Below are 26,999 nucleotides of genomic sequence, written 5' to 3' on the forward strand. Positions count from 1 at the left end.
TGCACACGGGGCTGGGGCTGCCGCGGCCGTCCCAGGGCTCGTGTCCGAGCCTCCTGCTCGCAGTGCAGCCTCTGTTCCACCTCTCCAGCACTGATGAGAAATGAGAACTGGGTGCCCACTGCCGCAACGCTCAAGAGAGAGCTGCGTGCTGGCAGCACGGGCGGCTCCCTGCTCCTCTTCCTAGGCGGAGGGGAGGAGGGGACGAGAGAGGGGAAAGCTCGGGGGAGCTCTGGAGCGGAGGGGTGGGAGGGGATGGCAGGTCATCCCGGGGGGCTCAGTCCGCAGTCCGGCACTGAAAGTTTGGGAATTGGACTTTTGAGATACACACACCCACGTGTTTGTGCCCTGCCTGTGGAGCAGGTCAGAGGCTCAGCCTGGGGACGGAGCTGCAAACAGCTGCATACAGAGAGCCTCTCGCTGTGCCCTGCCCTGGGCGGTGCTGCACCTCCCCAGGGCTGCAGCAGCTCCCAGCATCACGGGCTCCTCCAGCCCAGCCAACTGCAAAAGCTCTCTCTGGGTGCGTGGAGGGACATCCTTGCATGGGTGCCAGCGGAGCCCCTGCTTTCCCAGCTCCCCAGTTCGCCCTTTCCTTTCCTCCTCTGGGATTTCCCAGGGAACCTGGGGAGGGGGCACAGGGTGATATTTTTCCTGGGGACAAGTTCACAGGGGGGCAGAAGGACACAGAAGACTACCAGGAGATCCATCGTAACTTGCTCCAGCTCCCTCTAGTATCACTTAAACACCTGTATTAGGCTGGACTGCAAAAAAAATACAGATCCAAATCCCCCTACTGCAACCTTGTGGCAGGCAAACGTGCCCTGAGGCACACTGGTACCGGCCGGGAGCCCCAGTCCTGCCCTGCCTACGCTCCCCTCACAGCTCAAGGTCACACTGATGTTTTATTCATCCCCTACAATCCACGATATTCTTTAATTGCAGCCACATGCACTGTCACAAGCGTAAATAATTGCCTTGGAAGCTCATTAATCACTTCAGCGTGTTAACGAGCACCGCAGCCCAGTGCTCTCAGGGGGCTCCAGGGGGGGCAGGGACCCCCAAACATGGAGGGTTTAGCACCCGTCCGGCTGCAAACAGCACTGCCTGTGAAAAAATTCACACCTCAGCCCAATATTAAAAAATTAATGATGGGTTAATTAACAACTTCACCATCCTTCTCCACCCTCACCCTCAGGCTCATGCAGGCATAGGAGCAGCACCCTCACCCCCATCTATGGTGACCCATGCTCACCATGACCTTCCCATGTCCCCAGCACACCTCACTGCGACTGGGAGAGGCCAGTGCACGGCTCGGTGCCACGAGGCTCCATCCAGAATCCTGTAGCCAAAGGGATGTCTCCCAGCTGTTCCCTGATGCTTTCTCCATGGAAAATGCTCCCTGCTGTTGGTGGAAGTTCTGCCCTGCCATGGGGCAGCCTGCAGTATTCAGACCAAGCCAGGGAGCTGCTCCAGCCTTAATTAAAGGTCTTTAATCACCAGTCAGGTGATGGATGAGCGGGAAAGCTATAGTTCTATCCCAGGCTGGGGCTGGTGGATTTGAGATATATGTTGGAATTTGGTGAGGGATCTTGAATGCCCTTGAGTCTCAAACTGGGGAGCTATAAACTTGAGACTGAGGTCCCAGACCCACCTTAAGGAACAGTCTGTGCTGCAGGGATAGTTCACACCTTTATTACTCTGGCTGGAAGGGTTCTTCCTCACTCCTCTCCCTGCCATCCTTCCTTCTTTCCTGGCCATGGTGCCTTCAAGCCAGGATGGATGGTTCCTTTGCCACAGAGCAGAGGGACACAGTAGCATCCCAACAGCATCTGGACATGCTGCGACCATCTTGTCCCCTCCATGTCCTCCCTCTGCATGCACTTAGGTGAGGAAGAAGGTGTTTAGGTTAAAACCTGGCCCTCTGCTGCCCTCAGCTCCCAGGCACAGCCCCACATCCAAGAAGCAATGTCTCTCCTGCCCCCACATCATCCAAGCCCAGATTTCTCTCAGGGAAGGACATGCTGCTCAAGATTGTACCAATCTCCCTTTCCAGGAATGAATCTGTTCCCAGTGGGATCCCAGCATACCCCAGTCAAAGGGCAGGCAGGTATTTGCAGGGAAGAACCACTGAATTCACAGGGACCTTCTCAAGTGAATTGGACATTGCTGGAAGCTGGCTCCCCAAGGGAGCCCAGTGCAAGGGAGCAAGGAGAGGGGTTTAGGGACTGGTGCCACCCTGATCCCTCCTCCCCAGCCCAGCTGCCCAATGTGGTGTCACAGCAGCTTGTCTTGCATCATGCTCCCTCCAGACCAGTCTCCAGCAGCGTCAGCAGAACTGTGGGAGAAGTAGAGCCCAGGGCAGGTGGTGAGCCCTCAGCCAGCCCCCAAAGCACCATGTCAGGGGGCTCTGACACCCCCGAAGGCTGGGAAAGGGTTGGCTTGCCCAGAGACTCTCTCCAGATGCTTACAGACCTTCCAGCGGTTCCCACACTCGTTGCACAGCACGAACGTCGTCATGGGCTCATCAGCGCTGCGCGTCTGTACCTGCAGTGGAGCAGCAGCGGCTCAGGGGAGACCCTTCGGGGCCCCCAGGCCGACAGCCCCCAGGACCAGGCCTGACCTGGTTGTACGTGCAGTTCTTCTTCTTGCACTTGCTGCACTGGAAGAGGTCGGTGACAGTGCCGCCTGTCTTGGCCATCTGGTGCTCGCGGATAGCCTCCTGGGTCATGGCGCTGCGCAGCCGCTTCAGCTCATCACTGGCCATCTCCTGCCACCAGCACCGGGTGCATGGGTTAGTGCGGCCATGGCTCTGCTCACATCCAGGTGCCACAGTCCAACACCTTCCCCATCCCCTCCCAAAACAAGGTGAGTCCTGCTCTCTGTGCTTGCTGGAGGCCTCAGACTCACCCAGATGAAAAAATCACCCCATCCTCAAATGAAAACTGCTGCCTGCAGGGATCTGTCTCCCCACAGGGGAAACTGAGCTTCTGATTTGTGGACCCAGGTTGAGAAGGACAAATGGGTGCACTCCAGCCTGACTCCTGCCGGTGTGACATTGCAGAGCCAGATCTGTGATGGTCTGGGGGTCTGCAGGGCTCTGAGGGGACCCAGCAGGGCTGCCAGCTTTCTCCTAATGCTTCCTCTGCCTCATTCAGCCCTGGGGTGGAGCAGAGAGTGCTGGGACAACCCCACTGTGGAGAGCCCCAAGCCCAGAGCATGCACAGGGCAGCACAGAGGCAGCGTGGATGAGGTGCAGGGGCAGCAGCCTCACAGCCCATGCCCACCTCAGCAGTCATGCGGGCGATGAGGCCGGGCTCGATGGCCCCGCAGAGCACGTTCCTCCGCAGACTGGGGTTCTTGGGATCCTTCAGGTTGCTGATCCTGCTCCGCACCCGGTTGCGATACTTCATGTCTGTGCACCTCAGCTCCTGGAAGATATGTGGGGTCCGTCAAGGAATCAGAGGGGGATGCCAGCTTGGGTGCTGCTGTCACCAGGGCTGATGGTCACGTGCAAGTGGCTGATCTCACTGGGGCTTTCCTCCCTGTGGCAAATGTCCCCATCCTTGGCTTTAAGAGGATGAACCACAGCTTGAGATGTGGGGAGGAAAATGACTTTGCATTGCCTTGGAATGTCTAACGTCCAGGCGAGGCTGTGGGGCTCAGGGGCTGTCACCAAGCCCTGTGCTGGGACAAAAGTTCAGGGTGCAGAGATTCGGTCTAGTCCCTCCTCCCAAAGAACATGGATGTGGACAGGTTGATATATCAGGTTTGGGCACAGAGTCTGGGATGCACCAAAAAGTGAACCCAGGAGGGGAACCACCCTGGGCTTGGTCCTGGTCTCAGGGGGCTGCCGGGAGAACCCCAAGCTTTGAGTTGGTGGTAGACAGGTGGCTCCATCTCTGCCAGCATGGCACAGCCTGGACATTGTGACAGACTGGTTCTGGCAGGACACACAGGCACCTACAGCAGGCTCATGGAAAAAACTTTGGCTGGGTTTGGATTTATCTCCCCAGGGAAGAAGGCAGGTCCCTAACCAGAGGGGTTAACTGGGGGGACACGCCGACCCCCGCAAGAAAGCGCGTGCTCAGGAGATGTTTTGCTCAGCATCAGCCTCAGGCTCCTCTAACTGAGGTCTGGGCTCCCTCTGCAGGCAGCGAGCATGGCAGAGCCTGTCACCCTCTGTCCTTGTCCCTGTCACCCTCTGTCCTGTCTCCAGCAGCACTCCTGGGGCCATGCATGTCCCCCAGCAGATGGAGCTTGGGGACCCCTAGCCCCCCAAAGGATATGGTCTTCGATCTCTGATGCCATCTTCTCACAGTTGACACTGAACTCCTTGTAGTCGTCTAAAGGGTGGAGAGGTTAAGGGGTGACCTTCAGCTGTGAAACCAGCCACAAGTCTCACTGTACCTCCCCCAAAAAATCTCACCACTCCCCCTGTACGTGCCCCAGACACTCAATCTCTAAAATACCTATTTTTTTACTCTTGAATCTTACAAAGATGTATTCTCACATCCAACCCCCTTATCAGAGACCCTACCCAACCTCCTTTTCTTTCCTTTTGGGGCTGAATGCTCCTATCGGGACCGTCCCACAGGAAAAGCAGCCAAGCCTGGGCTGCAGCACCCCCTGAGCTTCTCACCATCCATGCGGAGTGCAGCTGCCAGCATCTCAACGCACTTGTCTCGCACCAAGTCCCCCGTGAGATAGCAGGGAGCCAGGCAGCAGGGGCTGGGGGAGAAGGAGGGACTGCTGGGGGTTCGTGGCACCTTGGCTTTGGCCTTGCTGCTGTTGGCTCTGCAGGGGCACACGGAGGGGGACAGGCAGGTGCCAGTGCTCTGGCACAGCCTCAGGGACCTGCCAGGCTCCCTTGGAGGAATGGGTCTCTCTTACCTTTCCTCCTTGCTGTCACTGGAGTTTCTCTGGGAGCTGGTGGCAGCTGAAGAGAGGCTGGTGCCCACAGAGACTCTCCTGGGCGTGGCACGGAATGGAACAGTGGGGATGACACCAGAGATGGGGCAGACAAGACAGGGGCAGGGACTGGGGGCAGGACCTCAGGCACCAGCACACTGATGAGAGTGCTCAGAAGCTAATAGGAATCTCCCCAGGGGAGGATTTAGTCCTCCTAGGGAACATCCTAGTGCTGTGGAAGGATCAGGTCTCCCAGCAACTTCTCACTCCATGGTTAGAGCAACCCCAGGGAGGACCCTAAAAGCTTCCCTAGGCTGCCCAAGGACACCCCCTCCTTACCTTTCCCCTGACAGTCTCTTCTGTGGGGAGGAAGAGGAGGTGGTTGAGGACCTGGAGTCAGCAGAGGCTCTCCTGGCAAGACAAGCCCCATGTCAGAGGGCAGAGACTGGGACGAGTGCTAGGTCCACACCCCAACCACAGCCCAGTAAGGGGCTGGGGTCCAGCCTCTCCCACCTCCCAACCCAGCACCCACCTCTCCTTTTTGCCATCCAGAGGTGATTTCTTGGAGGATGCAGTGGGGCTCCGGCCATTACTGGACTCTCTTCACCACAGAGGCCCAAAGGAAGGGAGAGAAGCTCTCAGCAACCCCAGCATACTCTGGCAAGCTGTGAGCTGGATCCTGTCCATCTGCATCCCCATCCCTGAGCTCCACCCCGGCTGCCAGCAAAGCCTCCCCTGGGCTGGCAGTCCCTGGCAGAGCCTGCTGTGAGAGTCAGGGCCTCAGCAGGTACCTCTCTGGGCTGGAGTCGACAGAGTGGCCCTGGGTGCTGCTGACATGAGAGCCACACTTGCTGGACTTCCTAGGGACAGAGAAAGAAAGGATCAGAAAAGCACTGTCCAAACTGACCTCATCCAAGGAACAATTAGTTTTAGAGAAGGGAAAATAAAAAATGACCACTTCTCCCTCCTCCAAAAACTGCCCTGGTGCTGTCCCAGAGGCAGTTTGGTCTCCAGAGGTGCTGCTGGCATCCATGGGTAGGCAGAGATGGATAAACTCTCAAGGACCAAGCAGGGGGTGGTCTCATATTACCCCCCCTGACAGCAGGCAGGAGCCCTCACCTCTCCTTGTGCTTCTCAGCTGTATTCTTGCTGTACTTCACCCCTTCACTGGGGCAGCTGGAAACATCCAACCCCTTCCTCTTCTCCTTGTCTCCATCTGTGTCCTTCTCCTTCTTCCCATCTGCATCCTTCTCTTTTTTTGTGGTGGTAGACTCTGGGGGAAGGATTTGGATGTCACAGTCATAGCCCAAACCAGCACAGGGCACCTGCAGAGGTGCATCTTTGGCTGGGGAATGATTGTGGAGATGCTCAGCCCTAGGTGGGGCACAAATTGATTTACACCACTCTATCCCAGAGTGAAAACAAGCCCTTGGAAAATCTGGGTTACAGGTTACAGAAGCCTGCACATCCTAGTTCTGGACTGATTGCACTCCATTCCCCCAGAAAGCATCGGGGCTCGAGGTGCAGGGATGGCCCAGGCAGGACTGAGGCTTTGGGGGGTTCTTGCTTCCCCCAAGCATCACTCACCCAGAAGTCGCTTCCAGTTTTTGATGAGGATTTTGGCTGAGGCCACCACCTCTTCATCTGAGCAGTGTTTCCGCACTGAGTTCACAGCCACCCCGATGCGCGTGGTCTGGAGACACACACCAGGGACAATCCTTAGGGACGTGCTGGCTGGCGCAGGGCAAGCTACTCCACCGTACCCAAAGCCCCTCACCTGCAGCAGCTGGATGGTCATGGTGTAGCCAGTAAGGGATTTGAGCAGGTCCAGTGCCCCTTCCTGCAGCAGGGAGAAGTCACAGGAGCCCTCGAGAAGGCACCAGGCAGCACCAGGAAGGGCGTGAAAGGAGAGCCCAAAGCAGACCTGGGCTGCTCCCTGGGACTACCTGACCCTCTGTGTCACCACACCGACAGAAAATCCCACACCCAAATCCTGCTGGGCCATCCCAGCACCAGGTCACACCTCCAGCTGGGTAGCAGCACCTTTTCTTAAAACTTGGGAAAATCCCATCTGCAAGAAAAATCTGGGCTAGTGAAAGCTAGGGACAGCTGGGGGATTCCCCAGTGTACCCCACCCAGGGATGTGAAGGTCCATGGGACACAAACCCCGGGATTTAATCCTGACACCCTGTAGTGGCAGTTGGGATAAAGATAGTCCTGTGTGTAGCTTTCCTCCTCCTCCCTCCCTTCCCCCTCCTCGTCCTTGGTATTTTTAGAGCCTCAGCAGCAGACACCAGCTCCCAGGTACCCCCTCCCGGGGACACAGTTCCATGGACTCCCACCATGAGGGGCTAGATCAGACCCCCAGGTTTGATGGGTGCATGGACATTCCTGTGCTGCAGCTGGACCCTGGCTCTGTCCCATCCCAAAGTGCAGCAGGAGACCCCTGGGTAATTCCTGGCAGCAAGCAGAGCCGTGAGATCTGGTTTGATAAACAAGCATTGGCATCCCAAAAAGCCACCAGATCCAGGGAGATAGCAGCGCTTCCCCCCAGCCAGGAACTTCACCTTGTCAGGGCAAAGGCCGGTGGAAATGGTCAAAAATTAACCCTGAGGGCGGGCTTGGCACTCGCCACTGGCACACCACAGGATCCCCAGATGGATCCTGACTTGGCACAAGGGTGACAGGGCTGAGTCCCAGCTTCCCCAGCACACAACCACCAAAAGCACCCAGGACACAGTGACTGAACCCTCCCCTCCCTTTGCACACTTGTGCAACAGGCAGGGCTGTGCTGGGTGCCTTGAGGCTGCTCCATCCCCCAGCCCAGAGCTTTTCCTTGCTACTGCACGAGCCTCTGGCCCTGGCCCTGGCCCTCATCGGGTGTTGGTGCACAGGATGGGGGCCAAACACCTGTCGCCCACAATCCAGCACTGCCAAGTGGTGTCTAGAACTGCCACCCATGGGACAAATCCTCACTTACCTCCAAGTTCCAGTCTCTGGGAGCAATGGGGTACAGGAGAGCCTCAAATTAGAAGTAAAATTAAATCCCCTGGGTGCTGACTACAAGGCTGGGTTTGGGTGGCACAGGCCCCTTAAACCCACTCAGCCCCTCCAGGGATGACATGAGGGGTGTGTAAAGCAAATCCCCCCCTTTCCCAAGCCACCATCAGCATTCAAACACACATGTAAAGAAGCACGTGTGTAAAGAAGCACGTGTGTAAATACACGCGTGTGTAGATACACGCACACGCCCCGAGGAGCTTGGCTACTTTACCGTGCTCTTCCTGGCCACCATCTTATCCAATTTCTTGGCAATCCGGACCAGCTCCTCAGCGGGCCCCATGGCGGGGGCTGCAGGGAGCAGGACTCTGGCTGCGGGCACAGCTGGGCACTGCGGACAGGGGCTCCTGGGCAGCCGGGGCTGCAGGGAGCAGAGAGGAGGGGAGAAGGAGGAATGGGAAGGGAAGAAAAGAGAAGGGAGAGAAAGTAGAAAGGAGGTGGGGCTGTCCCAGCCAGTTATAAACTCCTGCCAGGAAAGCGAAATAGCATGGGGGAGGGCTAAATATAGCCCAGAGCCACAATTGCCAGAGAGGGGGAGGTGCGCGGCCGTGGGGCCATCGGGATGGCTCAGCTGGGAATCCTGAGAGTCACAGGTACACTGCTGTGTGCTAGGGGAATAATCTTTATACTGGAATGTTTGGATATAAGTGGAATTCCAGTATATAGGAATAGTTCTTATACTGCAGTATTCCACGTATTGGAGTATTTCGGTACTGAGAATCCCTGGAAATGTCCAAGGTCAGGCTGGACAGGCTTGGTGCAACCTGGTCTAGTGGAAGGTGTCCCCCCTATGTCAGGGGATGGAAGGAATGATCTTGAAGACCCCTTCCAACATTCCATGATTGTGTGATGACATGTCCTGCAGTCTTTGAAGTGCAGCAGAGCCCTGCCAGCTGCTGCTGTGCCAGTCTGGGATGGGAGCCACAAGCCCCTCAGGCCTGGCTGGATGGGGCACAGGCTATTGGGGGATGTAGGTGACAACCTTGCCATCCTTGCTTTTCCCTGCTCCAGCACTCATCCCAGCATCCATCCCAGAGAAGGTGCCCATGTCCCAGCCCAGCCCTACCCACAATGGTGCTCACAGATGTCAGTGACTGGGAGCTTTGGGGACACATTAGCAGCATCACCATGCTGGGGACTGCCAGGGCAGGGATTGTACCATCAACACACTCCCAAATGCTTAAAAAAAATTATGGTTTATTAGAAATCAGAGACAGAAAACATTTTTTAAAATATTTTTTGAGATTAAGCATTTGACACAGAAGTGAGAAGGTTAAAGCGAGGGGCTATGGAGGTAGGTGGATCCCAAGGGACACTGGTACAGGGGTATTCTGGTCCTAGCAAAATCTGCAAAGCCCCCTCTGAGAGCCCTCCCCAGGGAAGGGGTGGTGATCCAGCACCCACCCTGTATGAGAGACATGGGACAGGGGCTCTGTGGTACCACCTGAAACATCCCCTGACCTCCAAAGAAGGGAAAGGCATTTCACTTCCAGTTTTGGAGAACCTTTGAAGCATTCCCAAACTCTGCCAGTCCAGGCAGCTGTCAGAACATGGGGTGGGGGATGGACACAAAAAAACCCTCTTCTTTTTCTTGCCCATCCCATTCACAGTTGGGGTACAGAAAGAGGCTGGCAGTGCATGGCTGCCCCCAGGATAAGGAGGAGGCTTCATGACTATCTGGCAGAGGGTGGGAGACACCAAATACAGCTCCCCCATCCCCTATTCCTTGCAGAGAAGGAAAAAGAAAACCCAAGGGATGGGCAGAGGCCACAGGAAGGACGGAAGAGCAGGGGCCGGCACAGAAATCTCAGCCCAGCAGCACAGTGAGCATATCCATTCTCTGCTCCTCAGCTCCCCACAACCACCACCCACGGACGCCTTTCCCAATGCAGTGGGGCTTTGGGCCCCCTTGGTCTCATGCCAGGATCCTGGGCACACGTCCCTTGTGGCCTGGTTCTACCAAGCCCCCAGCAGGGAGCTGCCTCTAGTCCCAGCCAATAAGACAGTGACAAGTGGGCCACCAGCACACAGTCAGTCTTGCAAGAGGTGAACGAAGCTGGCAGGGAAGACTCCGGTGCGGGAGCCATCACCCTCGATGAAGCCAACCTGGGGGTGCAGAAAGAGGGTTCAGAGGAGTGCAAGTCTTATCTCGAGATATCAGGCCCAAAACCTCTCATCTGCTAAATTCCAACAGGAATTTAGAGAGGCGTAGCTTTGGTGACACATCAGTGCAGCACTCCCAGAGCTTCTCCATGCACACATGGGGCAGGAGTCTGCCATCCATGCCCTTCCTGAAAAACCCAGCCTCCTCCAGAAGAGAACTGGAGGGGGAAAAGGACCAGGATTTGGATCCCAACACCTGTCAGTGCCACAGTGACTCACCCAGATCTGCTCATCCTCCTCGCGTGTCACCACAATGACCTCCCCCTTGGAGAAGGTCAGCTCTCGCGCCTTGTCCCCCTTGCAGTCAGCCACTGCCTTTACCCGCTTCTGCCTCCCCTTGGCCTGAAATGGAATGAAAAGGAGTGACAGACCGCCCCGAGGCCATCCAAAAGGCAGCGACAGGGATATGACCCCCTGCCACTCCATCTGCCACTCCAGGATAAGAGGAGTGGGGATGCTTGGGAATGAAGAGAGGAGGATTTGCACCTACCGGAGCAAATCTCCTGGGCATGGGCACAGGGGGCACCTTGCTGAGAGGGGGGTCCTCGGGGCCACCAGGGCTCTGGGGGGACCCAGCCACCCCCATTCTGCCCACCGTGGCACTGATGCGCCGGTACGAGCGGGTGCTCTCTGAGCTGTGGGTGACAGCAGAACAGTGTCACTCTCTCCCCCATTCTGTTGCCTTCCCCCTCTCTGTTTTCCTTCCTGTGAGGTCTCAAGGGGGTCAGTGCTTCCCCCATGGGACCTGAATCTCACCCACAGCACCCTGGATGCTGATGGAAAGGGTGCCCAGCACCCAAACTCCCTCAAATGAGCCCATCCCATCACATTTTCCCAAAAGAGAGAAAAAATACATATGATAACTTGCAAGAGAGGGTCATGGTGTTCTCCCAAATAATCTGAGTCATTGTCCCCAAGGACAACCCAGCATCCCCACAGCTGCCCTTGTCTCCTCCTGCATCCCAGGATCACCACCAGCTTCTCTGGCCCCCAGAGGAGGGGGACCCCTTTGCTTCACAGCGATTCTCCATGCCCATGGGGGTGGCAGAGGTTGAAGCTCACCCACCAGCACCACGCAATGATCCCCCAACACCAAGTGCAAGCCCCGCCTGGAGCAGGGTCCCTACCCAAACTTGACAGGGGGGATGTCGGGGGCCGTGGCGCCGGGCAGGGGCTGTGTGGGTGGGGGGCTCAGCTCCGGCCCGCGCCGGCTGCTGCTGGGCTCGGGCTCGGAGCGCGTTTCCCAGTATGGTGCCCGCTGGCTCTCGCTGGGGCTGCGGCTGCTGGGGCTGCCATCCGGGGCGGCCATGCTGCTGGCACAGGGCAGGCTGCGCGCTGCCAGCACCTCCGCCGGAGGGCAGTGGGGCTCCGATGCCTGCCGGGGCAGTTCAGGGCGCTCTGGGGGAACACACACAACGGGGACAATAACTGTGGTCTCTGGGGGAAGGCACAGCCCCACCGTGACTCCGCACTCTGACTCACCGCTGGGGCTGAGGCTGGCTTTGGGGCGAGAGCTGCCCCGCGTGGGGTTTTTGAGGGGCAGCGGTGGGGGCATCTCCTCACTGTGGGCCCGGTGGGGCGCAGGGCGCAAGGGCACCAGGATGCTCTCGTAGGTCTTGTTGGTGATGTCCATCCCCACGCAGCTCCAGGGGCTCTGGGGGCAGGTGGGCAGCGGGCTGGCAGCCAGTGCTGATGTACCGTTGAAGGAGCGCTGGAGGGGGCCCACCTGGAGTTACATGCACAGCTCCAGGCATGTTCCATTGCCGCCAGCCCTTCAAAAGGGTCTGCACTCCCCCAGTTCCCTCACTGGGGATGTGGAGGCCCCCCAACACCATCCCACAGGTACCTTCTCCTCCAGCTCATCCTCACTGTCATAGGGGAACTCTGATGGGGGCTCCCAGTCATAGTCCACATGGATTTGCAGGGAGAGCTTCCCTGCCTGCGCCTGCTCCAGCTGCCAGAGGGATGGGGCAGGTCAGGGGGATCTCAGGATGGGGCAGCCCACAGGGGTCTCAGCACTGGAGGGACATGTCCCAGAAGCCCCCCACCTTCATGCAAGCCATCCTCAGGCATTTGGTCCCCTCTCCCTTACTCTGCACTTCTCCCCCATTCCTCCATCCCACCTACCAGCTCCTCACACTCGCTGTACTTCAGCCTCCTCGCCACATCCAGAGCTGTCTCGCCCGCTGCGTTCACTGCCCAAGGGACAAAATGGGGACAAATCCAAGATGCAGCCTTACCACTCCTACCAAAAAGCCCCAAAACCCCCATCCCAACCTCATACCTGTGGTGAAGGTGGCTTTGCCTTTCAGAAGCAGCTTGAGGCAGTTGGGCTGGTTGTAGAGTGCACCATAGTGCAAGGCCGTATTTCCATCCTGTGTCACCCGGTCCAGTGTTCCCCTGTGCAGGGCCAGCAGTAGGAAAGTCAAGGCTTGAGAATACACAAGCATCCTGTACGTTCCTCCCATGAGGGAGACAGGCAGGGAACACTGGGGGCACTTGGGGCCGCACCCATTCTGGATGATGAAGTCCACCAAGGGAAGGGATGATCTGTCGGCATGGCGCACGGCCACGTGCAGCGGCAACTCACCTGCATCCTGCCAAGAGGTGGGAGGGAGAGATGACCCTGAGAATGCTCATCTTTCCTCAGGAAAAAGGGAAAAGAAGTACTGCATCCAAGAATGCTCATCTTCCCCCCCGAATGAAAAGGAGTGCTGTACACATGTATGCTCATCTCCTCCAAGAAAGAAGGGAAAGTACAGCTGAACCCAAGGATGCTTCATCTCCCAAGATATGGAAGGGAGAGGAGTGGCCTGAACAATGCTTCATCTCCTACATGTAGGAGAGAAGAAGGCTGGACTGAGGATGCTCATCTTCCCAGCAGCACATCCCTGCCTAAAGCCCAGGACAACCCCAGGCACCGACACCCAGAGAGGGAAAATCCACTCCCTGTCAGGTGCAAGCCTCACCTGACCATCAGGGCTGGCCAGGGGTTTGGTCAGGTCATGCCCCTCGACAAAGGCCTTGAGCAGAGCCAGGAGGTCACGGTCTCGAATGGCTTCCCAGAGGCCATGGGGATTGTCCTGGCTGCTCCTGTGCACGTAGCGTCGCTCCATGTACTTGGCCATGATGTATTCCTTGCGTGCAGCCCTGCCAAAATGGGGGGCTTGAGTGGGCATGGAGCCAGGGCCTGAAGCCCTGTGCTCCTGTCTCCTCCTGAAGCCTCAGGATCAAGGCTAAACCTCCAAAGAGGTGCAGATCCCCACCACAATCCAGCAGTGACACCAGGATGCCTCACCCCAGGGCTGTCTTAGAGCTGATGGGCAGTGGCAGCATGGGGACAAGAACAGGGCACACACCATGCACTCCTATTCCTCCTCCTCCTCTTCTTCCCTGCACACCCAAGCTCCCGACTCACATATCACTGCTGGCCGAGGGCTTGGGACAGTCCCGTGTGGGTAGCGTGGCCTCCATGATCTCATTGAAGCGAGCGTTCCCAATGCTAACAGCCAGCTAGGGAGAGAGGAGAGCAGAGGGGCATGAGCCCTCCTGGCCACACTCACCCTGCTCCAGCCAGATCCCATCCCAGAAGGAAGGAATCCACTGGATCCACCCAGGGCTTTCACAGAGCAGCATCTCTGCCAGGATGATGCTTTCTTATGCCAATGGAAATCTGTTTTGGGAGAGAGAAAATCCTGGGGAGCTGCCAGCAGCCCCCATGCAGCAAATGGCGTTGCAGACCCCCCCTTGTCCAGACCACCGCTCTGGGGAGACGGAGGCAAGTTTACAAAACTGGGGACAGATGGGGTGGGGTAGAAGGAATGAACCATGCATCACAGGAGGTCTGGGAGACAGAAAAGATGGTTCCCAGGAGCCAGGAGACCTCTGGGCTCAGGGAGCAGCTTACCAGCAGCTCAGAGGTGCTGAGAACATCCAGAGTCAGGGACTGGATGCGGGAATAATGCACACCCAGCTCCCGATGGATACCAGAGCACTCGATGCACGTCAGGATGCCGAGGTTGGTAGAGAGCCACGTGGGATCTGCAGCAGAAGCGGCCCCCAAAGATGCTGTGACCCCCAGGAGAGCTGACTCACACCCAGTGTGAGGGGACACCCCAGGCCCTGCCATACCTGGGGCACCGCAGTCACAGCACTGCTTGTTTCCTGGCATGTTCTTCACCTCGCTGATCACCAGCCTGGTGAGCTCCTGCACACCGCCATCTGGCCCGGCGCCAGCCGCCAGCCCGCCACCGCCCCCATCCCCCTTGAAGGCATTGCTCAGGGCTTCGTCCTTGCTGTTCTGCAGCACCGAGACCCACCTGGGCAGCAGGGAGGAGGAAGAGGAGGATGGGGAAGGCAGAGCAGGGTCTGGCATGTCAAGCAGGAGGGATGGGCTGTGGCACTTACACAACACACTCCTGCTCATCCTCCGCTTGGAAGTGATAGGTCCTGTTGTCTGCAAGGATGGGGAGAGAGGGGAGAAAGTGAAAGAAGAGAAACTGTGTCTCCATCCTGACAGGGCCTGGAGCAATCTGGTCTAGTGGAAGGTGTCCCTGCCCATGGTGTGGGAGCGGAACAAGACAGTCTCTAAAGTTGCTGGCAGCCTAAACCATGCTAGGATTCTATGGTCTAGCAATGCCCAGGTCAGCAGGAATCAGCTGAAATCTCTTGAAATTACAAATTAATTACAAATTAAATCACTTCACATCACTCTTCCATCACCTGAGCCCTGTCACAACCTCTTTTTGTCTCAGCTTTCTAGATCTCCTTGGAGAGATCAGTCCTTCATCTCTAAAGACAGCCAGGAAGACACCTAGAGTCAGATTAAAAGTATTTAAAGAGGGTGCTAAGGTATTTCAGAGAGAAAACCACTCCAAAAAGGGAGAGGTCCTACTACAGCCTCCACCTTCAGGTCAAACACCTCATCCCAGGCACTCACGTGTCACCAGGTCAAAGCATTTCTTCTCCTCGGTATGGGGCCGCACCTGGCAGGTGAGGAGGTTCAGCTTCACAGGAGGACGGTTTATCTGCAGGGTGAGAGGACCAAGGTGGGTTAAGGTACCAGGAAGGGGTGGGATGGGCATCATCATCGCCAGTGGCAGCTGTGGTGGTTCAACCACCAGCACAGATGGCTTCTCTTGGGACAACCATGCAAATCAGGCTCTGTCTGACCCACTTTAGAAGAACAGGGACCCTTTGCAAGAGAACACGGCTCCAAGATGTTCTTCTGTTCCTCCTGTAGTTTCCAGCCTCTAAGGCCAGGGGGCAGCCCTTCCCTCCCAACCAGCCCCATCCCCTTTGGGCTTGTCTGGACCCTCATCTCCATCTCTGCCCCATCCTCTTCTCCCATGGACCCCTGTCAGACACGGGGAGCCACCTTTGGACCCCTGGTAGATATGGGGGACCACCTTTGGATCCTCCAGTCCCATTCATATTGAATTTTAAGCCAGGCAGATTTGTGACCAGTTTGGGCAAAACTAAACCTGAAATCCAGTGGACACCAAGCCTCAAAGTGCACACAAAGAAGGGTCAGGGCTGCAGCCCCCACGCTCCCCACCGTGCTGTGGGAGATGGTCAGGCAGCCGTACTTCACACCGCACTTCCTCTTCTGCCACACTTTGCGGATCCTGAGAAGGAGAAAGAGGAGGAGTGAGGATTACACAGCTGCCATCACCCATGCCCACAGCCCAATGCAGTCACAGCAGAGGCCTGATGCTGTTTGAGACATGGGGTTGTGCTTTCTCCAAGTCATAGAGTGCTAAATGTCCTGTGAGCTGGATTCCAGCTCTGGGGCCTCCCACAAGCATTGACAACATTGGGATGAAGTCACGAGCTTTCCGGGATAACACTGATCCTCACCCATCGCTCTTCTTGTACAGGAATCCTGACTTCTCCATCCCGTACTGCTTGTTGCCTTGGTGCTGGTGGATACTGTAGCCACTGCCAGAGTTCTTCCTGCCCAAGTTTTCCTGAAAAAAAAAAAAAAACCAATTACAAAGCAAAGTGAGAGGCACAGAGGCTGTTGCTGCCCCAAGCGACCTTGTCCTTACGGGGTGCAGTGTGTCCAGCAGGGTGCCAGACAGCCCCAGGCCCTTCCAGCATCCCTGGAGGGTTAACCCAGCTCCCTTCTCCCTTCTGCTCCCCATCACCAAACCAAACCTTGGCCGCCCAGCCCCTCCCGCAGCCCCTCTGAGCCCTGCCCTGCCCAGCCTGGCTCTCACCTCGCGGCTGTCCAGCTGCAGGACACTGCGCAGGGCATCGCGGGTCTGTGCCAGCTGCTTCAGCTGCTCCTCCTGCGCCTGCCGGAGCTGAACAGGGGCGGCTGCCCTCACTCAGGGCTCTCGGGGGCACCCTGGGACACACGAGGGGTGCTGGGTGGCAGCAGCAGGGCCTTACCGTGTGCAGGGACAGCGCGAGCTTCTCAACGAAGGGGGAGAGGTTCTGGGCAGCCTTCCAGCCGTCTTGGAAGAAACTGGGTGTTTGTTGAGGGTGATTAAGATGCAGATGGGGAAGATGGAGGTAAAAAGAGAGTTTTTAGAGAAAATGTGGCAGGAGATCATGGCAATCCCCTCCCTGAAAAGCTGTGCTTGCTTTGTGGCTCTCTGGATCTGGAGAGACTCCAGCAAAGGCCAAGCCCAGCCCATGGAGTTTGGATACCCCACATATTTGGGGTGTTTGGGATGCAGGATTGGCCTCTTGTTTAATCCCAGCTCAACTCACAGGGGAGCAGTGCTGCCAAAAGCCATATGCTGAGGGTCCTTGGGTCACAGTCCCAATCAAAGACATTAACCACAGTTTTTAACCACAGTGACTGTCTCCATCTGCCTCAGTTTCCCTGCTTGAGAGCTGGAGGAGATGGTGACTCCCACAGACTGCCATTCCAGCCTCACAGAGCTACAGGAAAGGCAAGAGGATGTTGATCCTCACTCCAAACATCCTCATTACAAGCCCCATGGCTAATACCAGAGCTGCTCAGCTGAGCTCATCACTGGAAATCTATCCAGAAACCAAATCATCAGATATATCTCAAGCCAATGCCCCTCCTGCAGCCTCATGGACACGTTTACAGCTCCTCAAGACAACAAAGCACATTTCAGCTCCCCAGAGAAAACTGAAGGGTGATGGCCACTGCCTAGTATCTCCACCAAGAGTTTTATAGGTCTGGGATGAGAGTAGAAGACCCTAGACCATTGTGGGACCACCCAAAGGTGACAACCAGCCCCAGAGATGAACCATCTTGACCCAGGTGGCACCTACTTGTGCTGAGCGTGGAAAAACTTGATGAGGCTCTGCAGGAAATCTGGTCCCTGCTTCATCTGAGACTCGCTGGCTTTTAACAGGTACTGGAGGGGGAGAAGACACCTGGTTAGCTGACAGAGACAAGGACCAGCTGAAAATATCCCAGAGGAAAGAGCAAGAGCCTGCCCAGCCCTTGATTCCCTTCCCAGCACAGGGAGGAAGGTTAAAACACTGGCTGGGTTTCAAGAAGTCAAGTCATGATTTTGGATTTGAAGTCAGCTCGCTGGGGACCACCCTCAAAAAACCTGGCTCTGGAAGTCCTCCAAGACATGGAAAGTTCAAGGACTGAGGCAGGCCTCCAGGGTTTCCAGCCAAGCATGCTTCTCCCACTGCTCATTACTTCTGGAGTTAATAAATAACTCAAGACAGCTTGTGAAGGGAAAAAAACCCAAAAAACAACACAACAAAAAAGGCCAAATGTTTTTTAAGACATGGCCCTTTTATTCCCAAAATATCAGATTCCAAGAAGCGAGCACCTGCAGCACACCAGCGCTGGAGGTCTGCTGAGGTGCCCCATGGGACGAGGAATTACAGCTTTATGCACCAAACACATCCTTCAGCTGCAGGCAGGGAAGGAAAGACACAGAGTTTTGCTCACCCTAAGCAAAATAAGGAGGGGAAGAGATTTTCCCCCTTCAAGCTCCTCTCCAACTGCTAGAATGGTTTTGAGAGCGAGGGGAGGGGGAGGCAGCCCTGAGCTCTGAAGGATTTCCAGGGTGGGACAGAGCTCCTGGAATGGAGTCTCCCCATGCCCCAGGCACTCTGGACACCCTGAGGGGTCATTGGACTGGGGACAGTTCTTGTTCCAATGCAACCTGGAGATGCCAAGTCAATGTCAGGGAGCAAGACTATACCCCTGAACCATGTCCCACCTAGAAAAGGTCACAGGTGCTTGGCTCCCATGGGATGTCCCTGCCCATGGGATGTCCCTCAGTGGTAGTAGGGTGTCTCAGGCAGCACTGGCTGGGACCCATGAGCAAAGGGATGCTCCCAGACCCCCTGGGCCCATGTCCAACTGCTTCCACAGCCCTGAGAGTGTGAGATGGGGAGACAAAACCACCCCATGAGGACCCTGTTCCCAGCCCAGGAAGTAGCAAAACCCACTTTTCTATAAACCCATATACATCACATGGTCCCCAGCCCCCAGAAGCACTGCCCTCCCATTTCCAGGATCAGCAGCAGCTCTCGTGCCTGCAGAAACATGGGTGCACATGTTCTGCTTCAGCTCCCACCTCTCCATGTGCTGGTATTTATCCCACAGTGGAGTTATTCAAGGGATTGACTCATCTGGCTGGGTCCCAGCTCCACAGCCTCCTCCCCACAACCCCTGTTCTTTGCTGGGCAGGCATGGGGTGGCAACCAGATTTGGCCCTTGGGAACATGGGAGATGTCTGGGACAACCCACTGCAGACTTGTTCTCTGTTCTGCCATCCTCGAGGTTTATGGGGCTGCTGAGTGCCTGAAGCCAAGACACCTGGGCTCCTCCTTGCTGCAGGGCTTTAAAATTGAGTCTCCATCCTTCACTTATTCCAACCTCATCTCCTGAGCATGGACTGCAAGAACCTAGTACCACCAAGGATCTGGGGTGACTTGTGACCCTCTCACCAAAGCCAGGAGCAGTTTTGAGGATAGGCAAAAACCACAAAGCCAACCTCATGGATGTTAGCCAAAAAGCTCACTTTTTACCAAATGCCACCTAAGGAAGGGTAGGACTGGGCCTGGGGGTACATGGCCACCCTTGTGGGGCACCATGGGTGCCATCTGGAGCTGCATCCCACAGGGACCTCAATATGGGGAGAGGATTCCTGAGCTGGGACTGTGCAGGGGCCGAGTGGGATGGGGATGACAAGCCCCACAGCACACAGGTGGGGCTGCTTTGGTGTTGGATCCTGGGACAGGCTCCAATGTCCCTACACAGCTTCCAGCAGAGCAGTCCCCTGTGCCCCCCTGGGACTCAGTTCCTGGAGGGGAACAGTCCTCAGGCCCCCAGCACAGCCCCACCTCGCACATGTGGAGCTGCAGGAGCCGCCGCTCCCTCTGCACGTCCTCGGCCACCTCGGCTGCTGCTGGCTCAGCCTGGGTGGCCCCAGCCAAGCGGGCTCGCTCCTTCTCCTTCTCCATCTTCCCCCTGTGCAATGGGATGGGAGCGGCTTGGGGACATCCCTGCTCCAAGGGGTGTCCCATGCGGGAGGTGACACTGGGGACGGCGTCAGGAGAAGCATCTCCAAGCCCTCTCCAGCCTCTCTCCTTTTTCCCTTTGGGAGAAGCTGGACCAGAACCCTCCCCATGACAAACTGGCTCTATCGGTGCCTGGCTCCAGCCCGGGGACAATACACCTTTGTGCAGACTGGGATTAGGTAGATTTTGCCAGAGGCAGCGTGTTGCTTACACTTTGGTCTCATAATCCTTCCAGGCCTTTTCAATCTGCTTCTTGGAATCCTGTGGCAAAGGAAAGAGGGGGTGGCAGCTGTCAGAGAAAGCCAAAGAGCCGGTGGCACTAAAGAGACTGAGAGCTTTGCTCTGCATTGCTGCACCCCTTGAGGGTAAGGGATGTCCCTACCAGCTCTTCACCCCTCACTTCTGTTACTCCCAACCCTCACTGCTTTCTTCCAGCCCCTGGCACTGGTTCCCTCCTCCCCCTGGCCACAGACATGAGCTGAATCCATGCCATGGCTCTCGCTGCAGAATGTCCCCAAATGAGCGGCCCTGGGGACAGGACTCACCAGGCGGCCATCCTTCAGCTGCCCCTTCAGCAGGCTGTCCATGGGGAAGGACACAATGTTATTCAGGTTCTGCACCTGCAGAAGGTAGAGACAGGGTCCCATGGTGGGGGAAGTCAGGGAGCTGGAGCCCTGGGTCCTTCTCAGTGCCAGGGACCTCCTCCCAGCACCATCACTGCCCCAGGAAGGGTTAAAAGAGGCTGGAAGTGGGGCTGAATCCAGGATCTTGGCAGAGGGCACGCTGGGGCTTGTTGGAGCTGGCTGCAATATTTCTGATGAATGTGGCCCTTCCCACAAACCACACCAGCACCACAGCTGCCAAAAACAAAGCTGTCTTCCCCCATCAACACCTCATCTCTGTTCCCATTCCTGTCCCCAGCACCATGACCAGCCCCTCCATGGTCCTGTGATACAAAGAGATCACCCATGTCCAAGGGGCTTCCCAAAATATCTCTCTTTACTGAGGTCTGAGGACAGCAGTGCAGCCACCACTGTCCCCAGTGCTGGGCAGGGGTCCAGGGTGGGGACAGGGAAGCCCCCTGCCATCCTGGCACCCCTCATGCAGCCCAGAGAGCAGCACCCCATTTTACAGCTATGACAGCAGCTCCAGCACCCATATGGGACTTCCCCACTGCACCCAGATTTCTTTTAAAGGGTTTTGGTCCTTTGCAGCACCTGGGGAGAAACCCAGCCCCAGGGCACAGGACCATCCCCAAACCAGGGGTAACAGGGGAGCTCCAGGGAGACACTAGGAGGGCAAACACAGCTTTTTGGATCCAGTTGAGGGTCTTGGCACAGAAACCTCACTCAGCAGCATGTGGGGCAGGAGGTGGGAACCCTCAGAACTGGTCAAACTCCTCCATCGGGACAGTTCTGCAGAGCCCTACTGGAGCACAGGAATCCAGCAGACTGTGACAGCCAGGATGGGGAAGGGGAGGAGCGGGGAGGCCCAGATTGGGGTAACTGGGAGAGGAAGATGCCAAAAATCTGAGATTCTTGCTGGGGGAAGGGCAGCAGAAATCAATTCCCTCCTTAAGCAGAGCCAGGGGCCAAAAACGCCCTTTGGAGAGGGGGATTTAAAAGTGAACAGAGAGGGGACCACATGGGACCCCCCAGAGATTTGCTGCTGAACCCAGCTCCATTCAGGAGCTGAGTTTTCCATGGAGCCATTCCTGGCTCGGCTCACAGCCGCCTCTGCCTGCTCCCCATGGCCCCACTGTGCAGCCCAGCATGGCTTTGATTTACTCTTGGCAAGCAAGATCAGAGATGCAATTGATGTGAGAAAAAAACAGAAAGCAAAAAAAAAGAGAAAAAATTAAAATAGCAGCCCCAGCTTCCCATCAGATCCCAGTGTCAATGGCCCCAGGGGAGTGAGTTACAAATCCAGTGACGGGGTATCAGATGCTCTGAGAGCTCTGGGAATGTGTCCCTGAGCCCAAGGTGGGAGGTAAATATTCCTGTATGTGATGGACGACAGCTGAACTGGAAGGAGGGGAGCTGCACTGACTGGTGGGGGATTCCAAATCCAGGTGGATTTGGGACAGCTTACCAGGTTCTTGAAGAGTGCAGTGACCTCGCGGGTGAAGACTGCGAGGTTGAGGAAGCCGGTGGAGAGCTCATGGTTGTTCTGGGAGAGGTGGTTGTTGCCAAAATTCTCCAGGGCCTCGCTGTACTGTTCCTCATTCTCCACATGGGCTGTTTGGGGAGACACCAGAGAGGGACCCTGCAGCACCTGGCCCACCATGGTCACAGCATGAGGTCCCACCATCTCTCCATTCCCTTGTAACAGAGCTGGGCTGATCCTGCAGGACAGCAGCAGTGCCCCAAAACAACCTCCCTAAGGTTCTCAATTTTCTTTTTTATATATATTTCAGATATATTTGATATTTGGCATATCAACACATTACCAGATCACATCTTGAGGTTCCACCAGCAGCCAGTATCCACCTTCCCCACGTACTTTTTTTGGAGCTGTTACCCACCTCTGTAGCATAGGTGGTCTGATCCTGCTGCAAGATAGCACTGGAATAACCAAAACAACCTTCCTAAGGCTCTCCATTTCTCTCTTTCTATAGTTTTAAGATAATTTTTGGCACCTTAGCATGTTGCCAGACTGGCAGGCTGGCAGCATCCAAGCAGCAAATAGCCCCAGGCTCAGCAGCACCCATGGCTGCCTGGAGTGACCATTGCTGGTAGAGGATGGGACTGTCACATGCCCCCAGCGCCACGCTCTGGGAATGCCCATCATCTCCCAAAGCCTAACTCACCGAGCCCGGAGATGTGAATGGCTTTCACATATTTCCTGATCCTCTGGAGCACAGCTTGGTCCCCATCCAGGTTCTGCAACAGCAAAGACAGAAAACAAATGGAGCTCATTAGCCAAGCACGCTGCCACTCCCCCAGCCCAGCTGGCCTCTAGAAAGGCTGCAGCTCTGCTGTGCAGATGTGTGGGGTGGGATCCAAGCTCCCAAGGCTGGGAAAGGAGCTGGAGGCATCCTGGGGATGCTAGAACCACAGCACCCAGCCGGTCCCCTGCCAGGGCTGTGGTCCCAATATCTTTGCTGCCAGGCAGAGCTTTGGCTGGCCCCAGAGAGGATGGTTTGAGCAAGTAGGAGGAAGTGAGAGGCTCTTTGGATCCCACCAGCTTCTATTAACCACAGAAAATGCCCTGCTGGCTCTTGCAGGGACATTCAGCCAAGGAGGGGCTGAAGCATCATGTAAGCACATCAGCCCATCCCCACGGCTCAGGACCAGGCGAGATGTGTGAGGGTGCTCAGCTCCCCACAGAGCCAAATACAGGACCCACCTCCTGCTGACGGGGATCTAAATCCCATAAACCCTGTGCCAGATGTGCGCTAAACCACAACGAGGAGTGTGGCTTTCCAAAGCCCAGCACATGCCGGGTCTCGCCCATGGTCCCCAGAACCACGAATCTCCCCACAGACCCATCTGTCAGATCCTGCTCTGGTTTGGAGCTCTCCCCATCACCCCCATCTCTTCCTATCTGTACAGCTCTGATTTGTCCCCCAAGCACCACAACAAATTCAATCCCACCCATGCACTATGACAAACTCATCCCCACCCGAGGGCAAGGGGCTGTGGTGCTGCCAGCCCAATCATCTGAGCACACACTGGCCTCAGCATCAGGAAAGGGTTAAGGGCGGCTTGGCTGCAGGTACCAGAGCCATGATAACAGGCTGGAAATATTTAGAGGGCGTGAACAGCAGAAAGGGCAGGGATGAAACCTCAGAGGAATTACAATAAAGAGGCTTTCTCTCTCTACTTGAGTTCTGTCGAAGGTTTTCAGGCTGATGTCAAGGCTGATTTCCTAACAGCAGGGTCAGCCTAGCTTCAGCGCTGCTCTCTTTGTCAGATGGGATCCTGCCAGGATGAACTGGCTGAGAGTGGACTGGGGCTGAGGTGGGAGCTAAAATCCCTGCTTAGGGGAGCCTTGCAATATATCTACAGCAGGAAGAATGTTGGGGAGAACCAAAGCCCCCCATGGCCCTTCTCTGTGTCAAATCCAGGTGCACCAAGCTCGCAAGAGCAGAGATACTCCCTGTGTCTGGGGTAAGCCAGGGCTGGATGCTCCAGGCTTGCAAACCTGGCAGAGTCTTAGGAAGGGGAAACTGAGGTAGCATGAGATGCTTTGGAAGCATCACTGGGCAAGTGTGGAAAGATGGTCCTTCAAGTGTCCAGGACAGAGCAGCTCATCCTGGTGCCAGATCACAGCTGCAGGATGCAGAATGCAGGGCTGGTACAGGGATGAGCCAGGGAAGGACACAAGGGCTTTTAGGAAGGGGTCCATGAGTTCAACCAGTGGGCACAGGGCAGGCAGAGACAAGTATCTGGGTGGTAAAGGCAGAGGGAATCACTGTAGCAGCAGCACTGGCACCCTCGATGTCCCAGGCTGGCTGCCGGGAACACAGTCCTTGGCTACTCAGAAGTGGAGAGGCAGAGATGTCCAGAGCCCCTGATGGCACCCATCATCCCCTAGGCCCAGACCAAGGGCAGCTGAGGACATGGGCACAACAGGGACAGCAGCAGGAGGAATTCCCCACAGGATGGTAGAGTGATGAATGCACACCTGCAGCACAGCGATCTGGGCTGGCAGCTCCTCAGGCAGAATGCTCAATGAAGCCATTCTTCTGCCTCCCCCACTGCTGCCAGCTCGTGCTACCCGGCGAAGGAGTTGCCACGGGGGCCGGAGCCAGGGTGCCAAGCTGCTAGGCCAGGAGCAGTGTGTGGCATTGCCCTGGGGGACAGGGTGAGCTACGAGCTCATCTGCCAGCAGCCTCTGCCACTCACCCTGCCCCAATCCAGAGGTGCCCAGTCCTTTCTGACATGCACGCAGCACCAACCACCAAGGGCTGGATTCGACCATCCAAGCCCACTCCAGAGACCTCAGATTCTGTCTCCACAGCAGCCCCAAGGATCCTGAAGTCCCACAAACCCATGGGAGGGGAGAGCTCTCTTTAATCTCAGGAGGTAAACTGAGGCACAAAGCAGCTCCAGCCAACATCAGGATGTCTCCTCAATGTTCACCAGCAATCTCCAGTCCTCTCCCTGTTCACTTCTGCCCCCAATTTGAGACCTGCTTCTGTCTTGAGTGCACGCTCTGTCCCACGGTCCTGGTGGGATATAGCCATCACTTCCCACCCAGCAGTCACTGGAGTAAGATCAGCATCCTTTGCTCCCTCCTGCTCACCAAGCTACCTGCCAGTATGTGGTGTGGTGATGGGAAAGACCATGGCTCGGTTTGGTCACAGACTGTCTCTCCAGGGGGATGCCAAAGCTCTGGCAGTGGTTTGGCCCCTTCCCCAGAGCTTCCAGAGGCATGGGGGGTTCAGCCCTTGCCCTCCATGGTACATACGGCAGCAGTTACGATTCCCAGCTCCCTCTCATGCTTGCTGGAGCTTTACCAAGCCAACCCCAGAGACCCCCTATTATTCCCGAGGCACGTGTCTCCCCCCATCCCCGCATCCCTTACTGCAGCCTCTCCAAGGAGCCAAACAAAATCCCTGCTGCTCTTTATAGCCTACTGGCTGGAGCTGCCTCCCCCTTCCCCACTGGGAAGAGGATCCATGGCAGTGACCAGCATGCGCTGATGGGGACCAGGATGCTACACATTGTCTTCCCAGACTTCCAGCCCTGGGACATCCATCCCACTGCCCACAGGTATCCTGGTAGTCCTGGCACCTGGGGCCTCCCACTCCCTGTCAGCCCTGGCTCTCCTTCAAAGTCATTCCGTAGCTAAGAGGAGTTGGCATAAGCCAGGATCAGCTGGATACTGCCTTTATTCCAGGCGGGAGAAGGAGGATGAAGGCATCCCCTCCACCCTTCCCAAAAAAGCTGCCGATGATTTTGGGGGGAGGTTGAAAATACTCTTCTGGCTTTGATCAAGGAAGAGACCCCCCAGCAACACCGCATCCCATCAGAGCTGGGTCCTGCACTATCTCCTCCATAGCCGATAGAAATGTGGGGCTGATTCTCTAGGGGCATGTCCTGGGCTCCGGGACAGGGGTTGTGTGCTGGTCCCGGTGGGAAAAAAGGGCGCCCAGGCCCCGGGGAGGGATGCCTTGATCCCCAGGAGGGGCAGGTGGGGATGCCCTGGCCGTAGAAATAGAGAAATGGGCCGCCCTATTCAGAGTGGTGGCAGGTATGTCCTGGTCCTGGGGGCACCTGGAGCTTTAAAGAAGCCTTTGCTCATTTCTACAGGCTTAGCCCCCCCATAAAAGTACGCTAGGGCTGCTCGGAAGATGCAAACCCCGCCCCCCCCAACCACCCGAGGGTCCCAAAGCACACGTTTAGGATGACCTGCGTAATCTCGGGGTGAAAGGGTGGGCCCTAAAAAAGAGAAGCCCGAGGGCGGCGCAAGCATCAAGGGACTAGCACCTATTGGTGCGGAGGTGTTCCCAGGTGGGATGGGCAGTCAGACCCCCGGACCACCCCCCCGGCCCCGCTCACCTCCTCCAGAGCCCCCACGGCCCCCCGGCACTTCTGCATCCTGGAGGCGAAGGCAGCGGCCGGGGAACTCAGGTCCTCGCTGGTCACGGCCAAGAAGTCGGCCAGGCTGAGCTGCTCGGGCATGGTGCGGGGGGCACGAGGGGCACCGGGCGGGGACAGGGGGAGCGCGGGGGACGGGAGGGCCTCGGGGTGGAGCGCCCCGGGGTGCCGGCTCAGCCCGGCTCAGCGTCCCGCGCCAGGAGCCCCGCACCGGGAACCCCGCGCCGGCAACCCCGCCCCGGGAGCCCCACACCGGGAGCTCCGCAGCGGGAACCCCGCACCGGGAGCCCCGCACCGGGAACCCCGCACCCCGAGCCCCCCACCGGGAACCCCGCACCTGGAACCCCGCCCCGCACCGGGAATCCCGCACCGGGAGCCCCGCACCCGGAGCCCCGCGCCGGGAGCCGCCCCGCCCCTCCCTCCGCCCGCTCCCGCCCCTCCGCCGTCACGCGGCGGCCCCGCCCGCCCGCACGTTAAAGGTGAAGAGCCGCGGTGATCCCCAAGAGCCGCTCCCATGACCCGCATTCCGTGACGTAAGGGGTGCGGGGTTCTCCGGTGCTGTGGCGGGAGGAAGAGGAAACGCTGGGGTCTGGGTGGATCCGCACCCCCAGCCTTGCCTCGGCACCCGGCACCCACCTTTCCTAGGGACCCCAGCACCTACCTCCGCCCGGAACCCACCTCCCCCAGCACTTCAGTACTCACCTCTCCGACGGACCCCAGAAATCACCTCCCCCATATTGGTAGAAGATGGAGACACACACACAGTGATGGCAAATCCGCTCCAAACACCGTTTTAACTGGAGGTCACCCTCTAGGTCACCCCACTGCCCTTCCTAGGACCTCGTG

The 26,999-nt window shown here is 57.0% G+C and overlaps 2 protein-coding genes across 9 annotated transcripts; both read right to left on the reverse strand.

Moving 5' to 3' along the window:
• Positions 1 to 1,667: 1,667 nt before the first annotated feature.
• Positions 1,668 to 8,408, reverse strand: TCEA3 (transcription elongation factor A3). 4 transcript variants are annotated; one of them, XM_056509290.1, is made up of 14 exons: positions 8,180 to 8,404; positions 6,683 to 6,745; positions 6,493 to 6,598; positions 6,025 to 6,178; positions 5,697 to 5,765; positions 5,438 to 5,506; positions 5,245 to 5,316; positions 4,888 to 4,965; positions 4,637 to 4,791; positions 4,279 to 4,340; positions 3,282 to 3,431; positions 2,618 to 2,764; positions 2,470 to 2,541; positions 1,668 to 2,332 (listed from the first exon to the last, which is right to left on the reverse strand). In XM_056509290.1, the coding sequence occupies exons 1-14, from the start codon at positions 8,246 to 8,248 to the stop codon at positions 2,324 to 2,326; spliced, it is 1,275 nt and encodes a 424-aa protein (XP_056365265.1). In that variant the 5' UTR covers positions 8,249 to 8,404; the 3' UTR covers positions 1,668 to 2,323. The 4 variants fall into 4 exon arrangements, with proteins under 4 accessions (XP_056365265.1, XP_056365267.1, XP_056365266.1 ...); XM_056509291.1 differs by lacking the exon at positions 1,668 to 2,332 and having other exon boundaries at positions 2,346 to 2,541; positions 4,637 to 4,725; positions 8,180 to 8,407; XM_056509289.1 differs by lacking the exon at positions 1,668 to 2,332 and having other exon boundaries at positions 2,347 to 2,541; positions 8,180 to 8,406.
• Positions 8,409 to 9,143: 735 nt separating this feature from the next.
• Positions 9,144 to 26,425, reverse strand: ASAP3 (ArfGAP with SH3 domain, ankyrin repeat and PH domain 3). Of its 5 annotated transcripts, none has more exons than XM_056509277.1 (26): positions 26,115 to 26,425; positions 22,415 to 22,487; positions 21,697 to 21,842; positions 20,151 to 20,225; positions 19,817 to 19,866; positions 19,429 to 19,555; positions 17,386 to 17,471; positions 16,525 to 16,600; positions 16,350 to 16,436; positions 15,988 to 16,097; positions 15,686 to 15,755; positions 15,068 to 15,155; positions 14,536 to 14,584; positions 14,260 to 14,447; positions 14,036 to 14,169; positions 13,547 to 13,641; positions 13,098 to 13,278; positions 12,640 to 12,725; positions 12,413 to 12,528; positions 12,256 to 12,323; positions 11,975 to 12,082; positions 11,611 to 11,854; positions 11,256 to 11,526; positions 10,619 to 10,763; positions 10,348 to 10,470; positions 9,144 to 10,071 (listed from the first exon to the last, which is right to left on the reverse strand). In XM_056509277.1, exons 1-26 carry the CDS (start codon positions 26,235 to 26,237, stop codon positions 9,997 to 9,999), a joined length of 2,994 nt encoding a protein of 997 aa, XP_056365252.1. In that variant the 5' UTR covers positions 26,238 to 26,425; the 3' UTR covers positions 9,144 to 9,996. The 5 variants fall into 5 exon arrangements, with proteins under 5 accessions (XP_056365252.1, XP_056365256.1, XP_056365257.1 ...); XM_056509281.1 differs by lacking the exon at positions 26,115 to 26,425 and adding an exon at positions 22,055 to 22,169 and having other exon boundaries at positions 22,415 to 22,489; XM_056509282.1 differs by lacking the exon at positions 26,115 to 26,425 and adding an exon at positions 22,055 to 22,156 and having other exon boundaries at positions 22,415 to 22,431.
• Positions 26,426 to 26,999: the final 574 nt, after the last annotated feature.

Source organism: Oenanthe melanoleuca, chromosome 23 (assembly GCF_029582105.1).
Source record: "Oenanthe melanoleuca isolate GR-GAL-2019-014 chromosome 23, OMel1.0, whole genome shotgun sequence".
Taxonomy (NCBI): domain Eukaryota; kingdom Metazoa; phylum Chordata; class Aves; order Passeriformes; family Muscicapidae; genus Oenanthe; species Oenanthe melanoleuca.